Below are 12,184 nucleotides of genomic sequence, written 5' to 3'. Positions count from 1 at the left end.
GACACTCTGTATATAAGTCCAGTTGTAAGTAGTTTTAGTTATATGGCATTCTGTAGACACATGTTATTCTCTAATAAATATTCTACGAACATTAATTACTTCAGTACGTAAAGAACATTCAAACTTTGACAAAATTTTGAAAAGATATTTTGAGAATATCCCCATCTCTTTTAGGGTTTCGAAATTTTTTTGAATTTGAATTGAAAAACATTTTTTAAACGTCTTTAGAAGACTTTAAAATAATAAATCTGATATACCTAATCCAATATGGCGCCCATAAGAAAAAAAAAAGTTGATGATGGTTGTCAAAAAACTAAAATCTTAAATTTTAAATCACTATCATGTACCTAGAATGTATAGGGTAAAAATGTGGCCATAATAAAATGTCCTTTATTGAACTACAACGGCTACGTCAGAAATTTGTTCTTTTTAAATATTCGTTTTCTTTGGATTTTTTTTTTCGGGAATATTCAAAATTATTTTTAATCTTAGTGCAAGAGACATGACATTAAACTAATTTTTCCATTAGCCTTAGAAAAAACTGTTATTTAATAAACAACTTAAATTCAAATATCTAATTTACGAACTTAATAAGGTGAATTAGCAAAATTAGTTTATAAATCCTACATACCAAAAACAAAACAAAAAAAATCAGGTCCCACCGAGATTTGAACTCGGATCGCTGGATTCAGAGTCCAGAGTGCTAACCATTACACCATGGGACCTTGTGTAAACGAAGCGTTGCTACAGTTATATCAACGGACATTAAAGATGATATAACTAACCGATCAATCAAGAGGCTTATTTAGCTCGTGCTTACCTGGTTGCCTAACAATAAACACGTGAAAAAATTATAGTTACTTTAGTCGAAAAGGCAGCAGCTACCGATATTTAAAAGTCTAATTTTTAGGCCATGTAAATTCTGGCGGTTAGATAGTAAACAACATAAAAACAAACAAAAAATTCTTTAATATTTCTTAAATGTGAAGAGAACGAGAAAATGAATATTATCTGTCCCATTTGCAGTGACTTTCTTACACCTTTATCTGATATTTATAGTACCCCATGTGGGCATATTTTTCATTATACTTGCCTAATCCCTTGGTTTGAAAAGTAAGTGTTCTTATTTTTTTTGCTTTAATTAAATATTGATAAATCAAGATAAAATCTGAAAAAAAAAATGAATGAGAAATAGAAAAAGAAAAAATCAGTAGCGGGTCACTGAGTAACAGCAAATATTTGCCCAATGAGCTCTCACAAGAGAGGGTGAGGGAGCTCTAGATTTAGCAGTATTATATAAAACAAAAGCAAGATTGATTAAATTAAAACATATCATAAAAATACAAATATAAACTTTTCATAAAATCAATGATATCGAATGGGTAAATGAAATGAAATATCTTGGATTTGTGTTTCAACACACTTCCCTTAAAACATTATTTTTAGTGTATTCAATGGAAGATATCTAAGAAACTATTTTTCATTAACAGAATTCGCAAACATGCATCCCTATTTGCAAAAATAATTGTTTTTAATACCATAATACAACCTCACTTCAATTATTGTTTAAATGTCTTATACTCAAGTGATGGTCAACTCACATGTCATTCTTAATATTGCATAATAGCATTATGAGAACAACTTTTCAATAAAACTTCAAAAATTTGTCATACCTATTTTGATGAATTTGTCAGAGCAAAAGTGTATTAAGTCACAAATCAAGAATTTTATAGGAGAGCGAAAACAAAACAAAAATTGTGTTAATAATTTTATTTTTCTGATAGTTTAAGCAGTTTTTTAATATTATTAAAGAATTTAAATACTTAGTAAGGTCACAAACCAAAATATTTTGTTTGTTTTTTTTTTAAGTATTTCTTTTTGCAAAAAATTGGACTTAATAAATTTTTTTCAATTTTTTTTTAAAATATTGGACTTAATATTTAAAAAAAAAAACAAAATAATAGTTTACAACAAAAAAAATGTATTGGCATTTTCTAGGAAAACCTCTAAGAAATAGGTTAACATAAAAACATCATAACTATTAGGAAAAAATAAAACAAAAAAAACTTTAAAAAATTACCTTTTTTTTTATTTTCAAAAACTACAGTCACTTTTACTACTCTGCATTATTCTCTTGAATGGTTTCCTTATGTTTGAGATTCTGGAAAAAATTATGAAACCTTACTGGCACCCACTTTAGAAGTTTTTGCAGATCATTAAATTTTTTTGTGCTTATTGGATTTAAAGTATCCCGTAATAAGACTACTGAATCCTTAATAATTTTATGACTTTTTCTAGCTGCTCTTCTGTTGAAGTCCATGCTTTGAAATTCTTGATCAAAATTAGTTTTAAAAAACAAAATACCAGGCTGATCTTTCCTAACCTGCATGAATACTGTTTGGGAGATTAAAAATTTATGGAGCCAATCCCATGGAGTTATTATTTAAAAGTTTGGACATTTTTTAGCTTCCCTTTCTATTACTGAATGCACATTATCCACCTCCATGTGTGTGTGGCCACGAAGAAGATATTTGTGACTTGTTTCTTTGATATGGGGATTTAATGCAAGCAGATAAAAATAACACATCATCTGTAAATTGCGGTTTTGTGATGGGCAATTATCAGTCCAAATAATTATTGACAATATAGTTTTTGGTAAAGATTGTATGTATTGGACTAAACATGAAGCCATTTCGTTCCCACCGCGCCCAACAATTGACTCATCCCACATTAGGCAATTGGCCTGTTGTTCGGTTAAATCATAAATGGTATAATTAAAACACCATAGCTTAAGACTATAAAAGCTCTGAGAATTAGTAAGCTTAGAACAGGGAAGGCATTTTTGTAAGTCATTAATACTTTTTATTCTTTATTATTCTTTGACATTTCTTTGTCTGCCTTCTTAAGCTTGTATCTTTTATCTGCTTCCAATAAGTGAGATTCATACTCAGCTTGTAAAGTTTGCCTCTCATCTGCATTATCTGACTGTCTTAGATTAATGAAAAACTCATCACACACATCGCAGGTATCTTTTGATGGAAGGGCAAATGACAAATTAAACTCAGTGTTAAAAGTTTGACTGTAGAGCCATTCTTTGCCAACTTCTTCAGGTAAAAGATTTTTTAAATCACAATCTTTTTTGTACATCCTATACATTGTTGAAATGTTAAGATGATTTCCCAAATATTTTTTTGCGGTTCTTCTGCGACTGTAGTGGGATTCTTCACAAGGAAATTATGTGAAATGCTCTTGAATGTGATTTTTCACATCATCACTACTTTTATTAATTGATGGCTGCTTTCCTCTTTTGTCACATTTAACAATTCCACTGGATTGGCGTGTTTGAAGTGCACACCTGATAAATTGTTTGGGATATATCTAATGTACGCAAAAAAAAATGTTTTGCAAACTTGATATTTATTGCTGTTAAGAGTAAAAAAATATTTCAAATTGTACAGCCGTTTTCCGGAACGACTTCCTGTGCGTTCTCTCTTTCGTTCTATAGAAGTCAGTTCAATGCAAGAACATAAAAATTGTCGTTTTTGATTTATAGTTGTTTCTTGGTTCCAAAATCTTGATTTATCTGAATTCTTTCAGGACCCGCAATTTTTTCGTTGCATTTTAAACGGCAATTCCTACAAGATTCTTTAACTTTCTTTTCTTTTATGATTTTCTTACTCTTTGAAGATTTATACTTTTCGCCAGCCATTCTCTTCTTTTTTCGCACATTTCTTTTCAAGACGATTCATTCCTTACAGACTTCTTTCCCTTTTTTAAATTCTTTAGCTCATTGTCTTCTTCCATAATTTCTTCTTTTTGATTTTCATCTGTGGCCACCGATTTGCTATCACTGTTTGAAACACTACTGGGAACAAAGGAACTACCTGATTCGGCAAATGGATCTTCTTCGTCTTCGCCTATTACACGTGAGGACTGTGAAACATGTGACAATTGCAAAATTTCTTCAAGTCCTTGATTCGCGGTACTGCAACCTGCTATATGGCTATCGGCAGGATTACTATTTGCAAATGTTGGAGATATAATAACATTGTCTTCTTTTGTGTTATCTGCCATGATTTGTACAAAATACTAGATACCTTTTGCAACGCTCATTTCTTTATATTTTAAAAAATAAAGTGGTGAGGGAAGGAGCAGAGAAGGAACTTATGTTGGGAGCATTCATATTATTATACTTCTACAGTGTCACCACCGTAATGCTCAGGGCTGCTAGGATTGTTTAATGCCATCCAAAGTAGCTTTCGAGATCTTTCTTCCATTTTTAAAATATCAAGTAGGTAGTCCTGCACATAACACTAACACAAAATCGCACACTTAGACTTATTTAATACCAATAGATCTATGCTTTTAACCAATAAAAGCAATAATTTTAGGTTACCGCAAAACTAACAAAACACGTGTTGACCTGTTGACTCTAAACGCTGAATGATAAAACGCAACAAATCAAATAGAAACAAATGTTTGGACTTAATACTGTTTTTCTCTTAATGTTTGGATGATATCATCTTGGACTTAATATTAGAAAATAAATATAATACTGTTTTGCTCTAGAACTTGGGTGGACTTAATACGGTTTACAATATGCTAATTTCGCTATTCTATGTCCAAATCACCATTGGATTGAATGGGCAAAAAGAGCGGGAAATTTAAATAATATTTCTATAAAAACCAGAAAAAATGTTTTTTTTGGACTTAATACACGTTTGCTCTGAGTTACGGATATGTTCTAATAAGTGCCAAATTTACACATATGGAACAAGAAGTATAAATTATATTAATTTTTAAGTGCTTGAGTGATTTTAACTTCACTTCATTCACAATTCAAAAGTGCTGTGCCAGTGATTTTTAAAAATACATTAAAAAGCTACATTTTAGAATTTTAAAGTTTCACTTGGGTACTAGTGTATTGATTTTTAGAATAAATGTGTAGGTATTTAAAAAAAAATTGTATTTGTAAAAAGTTTGATTTTTTTACTATTAGTAACAATTCTATTTATTAGATTTGCAAGAACAAGAAATATTAATTATTTAATTTTTTGGCAGTAAAAAATTTCATCCCTCTAAAACAATTGATTTACAAGCCAGTGAGATAACAATTTGATAAACTCTATTAAGGTTATTTACCAATGTTCTTAATATATTTTTTTTTTTGGATTCAAGTGGCCTTTATCTACTTTAGGATGTTCAATTGCAATATTCTGGCTTAAATTCAGAGACTTGCAGAGCATGTCCTTCTTTTTAAACACCTAGGTAATTAAGATGTGACTTATTTTGCAAATTTTCTGATGAACCAATAGTCCTATTAGAATACAACAGATTTGATGTTAATTTCAAAGATTCAAAAACAATGATGACAGGTTTTCAGATTAACCCCAACCCTAATATCATACAACTGAAATTAATTGTCATTGTGAGATTCTTAAGTTTAAGTATTAGTATAAGTTAAGGTTTGACTGTATAGCAAGTTTGCAGTAAATAAATGACTTCATTGTCTGTATCCATACCTCTAACAATTGAGACTGTAAACCAGGAGGTTAAATTAGTGAGGCTGCACCCAGACCCTAAATCTCTCTGGAATAGACAAACTGGATGGTATGAAAAGTCATGAGCAGCATTCCACTTTAAGCTAGGCATATTTTTCTCTCTTTCACTCAAATATAATCTATGTCAAGCTAATATTAGGTCATAGTGCTTGTGCACTGTATGTTTTCACATTCTGATAAGAGTGATTTATTTATTTATTTATTTAAGTACATGGCTCTCCTACAGATAGACTAAGCAATCCAATAACAGGAAAGCACAAAGTATCTTATGAATTTAAATACAAGTAAGCGCTTTGCCAAACATTACATTTTTACCAAACCTAACAAATACACCAAGCAATATAAACCTAACTAATTTATTTAATAGTATCTCTTATAAACAATAAAAAAACATATATACATATGAATAATGACAATAGGGAAAAAAAGGACAATATTTATCGTTCTTTACGAAATTAGGTAGAATTTTTTAAGTATCGCTTAAATGAAGCCATTCTGGAGAAAAATATATCATCATTCAAATTAGTTTCTTGAAAATTATTAAAACTACGGGCGCATCTGAACAATGGAGAGTTAGACAAATAGTTTGAAGAATATCTTGAGATGCTAAAGGTCGATCTATTACGCAAAATATAAGGATTAGCGTTGATATGTAAATTTTCCAGACAGAAAGGGCAGTCTATTAAATTATTAATAAATTTATAAATCAATATTAAATCAAAATTGTTTCTACGACTCGCTAAGGGCTTCATACCATAAAATTTTAAGTTATCATAGTAAGTAAAAAATATCTCTGTCTATTAAAGCGAAAATTACTTTCGTTGAACTCTTTCAATTTGGTCAATATATTTGTGATACATCGGATTCCAAGCCACTGTCGCATATTCTATAGTAGGTTTAACGAACGCATTATATAATAATATTAATGATGATTGATTACTAAAACCCTTTGTAATTCGAGTTATAAAACCTAGATTTTTTAGAGCTTTCTGAACAATGTTTTCTATATGAACGTCGAAGAGCAGTCTGGAATCCAACGTCACACCTAAATCCTTAATAAACTCCACATACTTCAGGATAGTGCCCCCGAGATAGACATCACATTTGTTTTGTGTCTGAGATAGTTTTCTGCTAAAAAGTATATAATGACATTTTTCTGGATTAATAAATACCTTTCAAAATTTGCAAGATCAGATAGCAGGGCACGAAAATCTGATACCTTCTTAATTGTTGTAAAGATTTTTAGGTCATCTGCATATGCAAGATATCTACAGGTAGAGAAACATTGACCAATGTCATTTAAAAAAATTGAGAACAAAATCGGTCCCAAATGAGAACCTTGCGGTACTCCTGAAGTTACGGTTGTACAAGAAGACTTTACTCCATTTACGACAACGTACTGAGAGCGATTTGTTAGATAACTTTTAATGAGTTTGAGCAGAGCCCCGTGCACACCGAAATCCTCCAACTTCACGAAAAGTGTAGGATGATATACCTTATCAAAAGCCTTGGAAAAGTCAGTGTACACGGCACAAGTTTCCAGACCACTATCCATACTTTCATTTATACTCTGAATAAATGGTATTAAGTTGGTTATTACCGATCTTTTTTGGAAAACGCCATGTTGGTTAACATCAGTAGCTTCCTTGACCTTAAAGAATAATTGTTTTAACAGCAAAGATTCAAAACGTTTACCAAAGTGACTAAGTAGGGAAATAGGCCTGTAATTCCGTACATAAGTTTTTTCTCCAGATTTAAATACTGGCACAATTTGAGCTGTTTTTCAAATATTAGGAAAAATGCCGCTGGATAAAGATTGATTATACAAAATATGCAAAGGCTCGCACAAACTAGGACAAGACTTCAAAAAAAATGAAGGAAAACCGTCTGGGCCAGGTCCCTTTTTAGGATCCATAGATATAAGTGCGGATTTAATGTCATTTATATCAATATTGTTAACTACAAAACATTCTTGACATTGACTAGGCTCAATTAAAGTTGGTGTTTCAGAAGGTTCAAATACTCCACTAAAATACTTAGAAAAGAGTTCACTAATGTCAACACAATTCGAAGCTTCCTGATCATTAAATTTCATTTTTATTGGTAAGCTTTTAGTGTTTTTTTTGTTGTGAAAAAATTACCAGAAATATTTAACGTCTTTGACAATGTTTATTTCTGTTTTATAAATATAATCTTTGTAATCATTGCGTATATTAATCTTTACTGTTTTGCGTAAATTTGAAAAGTTGTCGTAATCAGATTGTCTTCGGTACAGTTTCCACATTTTATGTGCCTTTTGTTTATTTTTAATTAGATTGATTGTGTGTTTGGAAAACCATAGAGGGTAGTGTCGTAATTGGCATTGTTAAATTTTAACTTGGTATATGAATTACTAATAATGTTTTTCTCCGATATTAAATTAACATTTATATCCAAAGACATGTGATGGCTATCTTCAGGCACAAATGGATCCATTCTTTTATTTACAATAACTTTTGTAGAATTAGAAATAATAAGATCCAGAATTTTATCACGAGCATTGAAGACGTGATTAAATTGCTTAAGATTATTAAAGTAAAAAGCATCAGAAAATGCTTTGCTGCAAGGATCAGTGGCGTTGATAGGCAATAAATCCTTAACATTCGGTTTTTGTGACCATATTAAATTAGGTAGATTAAAGTCACCCATTATTAAAAATTAACTATTAATATTAGTGCTTATAATATTTTCTAGTTTAGACAAAAAGTTTAGATAGTTATTTACTGCCGCCGGAGGTGGAATATAAACAGTGCATAAAAATAATTTTCTGCCCCCCTCTATAGTAACGCTCACCCATATGTCTTCGATTATTGTGTTAGAATTACACCACTTAGAGACAAGTTCCGTGTGGTATACGTCACGAATCGCCAATAAGACACCGCCACCATCACTTTTGCCACTAATGTTAGCGTTCCTATCAAGTCTAAAAACATTATAGTTGTCAGGAAACAGCTCCGAGTCCAGAACGTTGGGATTTAACCAAGACTCGGTTATTGAGATACAGTCGTATAGACAGGTGCAGGCAGACTGATAGAAGTCTACTGTCTTTGTCCTAAGGCCTCTGGTGTTTTGGTAGTAAATAAAAAATTGCTGAGACGAAGTCGTTAAAAAAAAAGTTGTAAATTGACACAAGAAATTACAAAAGTACTAATTAGAAGATATGGTTTATAGTGATGCTAGCACGGAAGACAGAGTGTCCTCATTAATAATATTAATGGCTTTGCTATTCTCGTCCCTCTTTATGAAAACTTTAATTTCTTTCACCCAGCAAAATTTGAAGTTAGAATATTTACAAAATTCCCTAGCTTTCTTGTGAAGTTGCTTATAGTAGGCTGAAAGGTGTTCGTTAACAAATATTTTTGGGCCATGTTCAAATCCTAAGTCTGTTGCCTTTAACCCGTGATTTCTTTTCAATTTAGCGGCATTAATAAATTCGTTCTTTTAGCTACGGATGAGAATTTGACCACTATGTTTTTGGGTTGTGTTGAACTATTTGTACCCTTAGCATATCTGGCAACCCTATGACATGATACGATATTGTCATCTTGAATGTTACTCCCAATGAAAGAACCTAACTCCTTTACGAGAGTGAGGACGTTTTCCTGTTTCTTCTCGGGGATGCCACATAATTCAGCATTATATTTACGACTATTTTGCTGCATTAATTAAATTTGGGACCTCAAAGACATACACTCCTTACGCACTTCGATCAATTCGTGCTGCATGTTCCCCACAGTCTTAGATAGAGTATTTACTTTCTCCATTTGGACTGAGAAATCGTCTATTTTCCCACTAAAAAAGTTTAGCGAGTCCGTAAATCCCGACTGAGCTGATTTTAAAGCCGCTACATCAGACATAATAAAGTTGACGTTTTTAAGGAGCTCCTGGAGAACCTTTTCATTGGCCCCCGTAGAAGCGCCAACGATGAGTGTGTGTGTGCGTGTTGAGTGTGTTGGCACTCAAAATTTTGATTTTATGGAATTAATTAATCCATCTACATACTAGACATAATGAGGCCACCATATTGATACACTAATGTTTCACCATACAGGAGACTTGATCAAAAGTTCAGATGATTCAAATTCTTGTGGGTTAAACTTTTAAGAAACTACCTTTGATAATTTGTACATTTTCTCTTACTACATTTAAAATACATATAAAAAACTTTCTGAAGCAATGATTTTTAAGAAGATTTATTTGAATTTCAGTTTTGACATTAGCTAGCTTTTTAAATGCTTTTTAAACTTTATTCTCTGATGTATATAAATATTGAGATGAATATATTATGTGGATACAATAAGTTAAGAGCTTTTTTGCATTCTCAATTGATTTCATCCAGCAATGAATTTAGACCTTTTTTTCTTAAGACTATTTTATCTACTATTAATCCACTTGATTGATCACTTTTATTTTAATATTTTTTAATTACCATTCATCTTTAATAGAAAATATAATTTATATCTCTCAGTCAAATTTATGGAATTTAATCATATGGCTATATTTCACAGTCACTATGTAAAATTATAAAATAAAATTATTTGGAAAAGAAGTGAAGAAAAAGTTAATTATTAAGGCTTAATATTAAATTATATTAGCAATATTTATTTATTCAGCACTTGACTAATACAAATAAATAATTATATTTTGTTTAAATACATGGTGACAGGCTTACTTAAACAAGAGTTACTTAAAGCAGCAGTTTTTTGAGATTATAAAAAACAGTAGTAAGATGAAGAGCAAGATCGTACAATATCCTCCAAAGATTTGTTTTTGCACAGATAACACTTCAGATGTATTTGGTTACAATATTTTAAAAGTGTCATTTTCCCAATTGCATTCTTAATTTGTTTCATGTGCATTTTATAATAAATTTTGTACTAATGTACATTTCCAGTTACATCTTATGTATTATTTTAATAGCATCATTGTATCTTTTTATGCACTTTTAAATTGATCACTTTAACATTTAGTTTAGTAATCTTACCTTTTTAGTTCAAAAACGTGCCCGCAATGCAGGACAAAAGTAACGAACAAACAGCTTGTACGCCTCTTTGTAACCCAGTCCTCAGGAAGCAACGAAGTTGACTGTTCTGTACTTCAGAATAAAATTGAAAATTTAGAATGGAATATGAAGCTAAAAGATCAGGAAGTAAAAAGTGTGGGAACCAAAAATAAAGAGTTGAGCACCCAAAACAAAAATCTTAGGCATGAAGTTAATGCAATAAATTTGCAAATTTTTAATAGTGGTTTTTAGGCAGTATATAAAAAAGTTAGAAGCAGATGAGAGAGGCCATGAATCAGTTATAGTAGCTCTTAAAGATCAAATTAAGTTTTTTAAAACAGAAGCTCAACAGGCGAATAAATACAGGGATGAAGCAGTTAGTTTAAGAAACGAGTTGAAAAATGTTGAACTGGTCCAAAAAGCTGTGAGTAGTACCCGGTCACAAGTGGAAGATCTTATTAGAAATGAAACTAGCATTGACAATCTGGCACTGTTGGCTGCTACATTAAAAAAGTAGGGTAACATTCATAATATTCACATGATAATTTATTTGAGCAAGCTCTTTAGGTCCCTCATTGATACTACCAATAAGAAATTAGACTATCAGTGTAAGCTTAAAAAAACACAAAATGAACTATCCCAAGAGAAAAGAAAGTTTAGTGAATTGAAGTGCCAGTATAATAGTGTTAAGTAAGTATATTATTTATCTAGCAAATTCCATAAATTTTAATTCTTTGGTTTAGAAAGGAACTTGATACATTGCAAATAAATTATCAAAAAGAAGTGGCTTACCTCAAAGAGAAATTTACACAACTACAAGAAAAAGCGAATTCGAAAGACGAGTCGTTAAGCAGAAGTATTAAAAGAATTGTATCAGAAAGTCCAGTTAACTATAATAGAACCCCAGTGCTAACAGAAAGGAAGGAGGAAGTAATAGATCTGTCTGAATCTCTTTCACTTACTCCCCCTTGTTCTGGAACATCACAGAGCAAAAGAGTAAATGCAAACTTTATTGATTTTTTTTATATCAACGAGTAAATTAATGAATTTTTTACAGAATGAAAACAAGGAATTAGATGAGTTACAAGATGACTCGCCTCTGCCGGCTTCAAGTATGGGCATATTCGGCATCCAAAGATCAAAAACTATGGGACTTAATAAAGATCCTAGTAAAGTAAGTAATATTTTAATCTATATGGTGATATATTTAATGAAAAAAAATGTTTTTTGCAGTTTTCAATATTCAAACCAAGAACATCTGTACAACAGATGTCAATAAAACCAAACTTTAAAAGACCAGATACTTCCTACGATGGGTTCGGTGGATCGAATAAAGAAGAAATTTTTCCAACATCACAAGCCACCAAGAGACTAAAAACTTCCAAATCTTCTGCATCTTCTAGGTTTAAAAAGATGTCGGCAGAAGCCGGTAAGGCAAATAGGAAAATGGAGGATTTTCTAAATAAAAGTTCCTAAATAATTAGTTTGTAGGTATAAATACTTTTTTTAATTTTGAATATTTTAGTTATTTATCATTAATATGTTTTTCTTTAATTTACATTATACTAGTTTATTTTTGCAA

The 12,184-nt window shown here is 31.0% G+C and overlaps 1 protein-coding gene and 1 non-coding gene across 2 annotated transcripts; one reads left to right on the top strand and one right to left on the bottom strand.

Moving 5' to 3' along the window:
* Nucleotides 1-653: 653 nt before the first annotated feature.
* On the bottom strand, nt 654-725 carry Trnaq-cug (transfer RNA glutamine (anticodon CUG)). The gene has a single exon. It is a non-coding gene; the product is annotated as a tRNA-Gln (tRNA).
* Nucleotides 726-885: 160 nt separating this feature from the next.
* On the top strand, nt 886-12,184 carry LOC126735085 (E3 ubiquitin-protein ligase TRAIP). Its single transcript, XM_050438983.1, has 7 exons — nt 886-1,113; nt 10,593-10,805; nt 10,855-11,115; nt 11,170-11,292; nt 11,346-11,598; nt 11,660-11,776; nt 11,836-12,184. The coding sequence occupies exons 1-7, from the start codon at nt 1,001-1,003 to the stop codon at nt 12,076-12,078; spliced, it is 1,323 nt and encodes a 440-aa protein (XP_050294940.1). The 5' UTR covers nt 886-1,000; the 3' UTR covers nt 12,079-12,184.

The sequence above is a fragment of the Anthonomus grandis genome, chromosome 4 (genome assembly GCF_022605725.1).
Source record: "Anthonomus grandis grandis chromosome 4, icAntGran1.3, whole genome shotgun sequence".
Classification (NCBI taxonomy): domain Eukaryota; kingdom Metazoa; phylum Arthropoda; class Insecta; order Coleoptera; family Curculionidae; genus Anthonomus; species Anthonomus grandis.
This window is presented reverse-complemented; position numbering and strand designations above follow the sequence as displayed.

What these genes read in the sequence shown, in the direction of transcription:
- LOC126735085 (XM_050438983.1), top strand. Translation starts at nt 1,001, where the DNA reads ATGAATATTATCTGTCCCATTTGCAGTGACTTTCTTACACCTTTATCT. An exon ending in TGCCAGTATAATAGTGTTAA is followed by an intron (nt 11,293 to 11,345) that starts GTAAGTATATTA and finishes TCTTTGGTTTAG; the next exon opens with AAAGGAACTTGATACATTGC. An exon ending in TTAATAAAGATCCTAGTAAA is followed by an intron (nt 11,777 to 11,835) that starts GTAAGTAATATT and finishes TGTTTTTTGCAG; the next exon opens with TTTTCAATATTCAAACCAAG.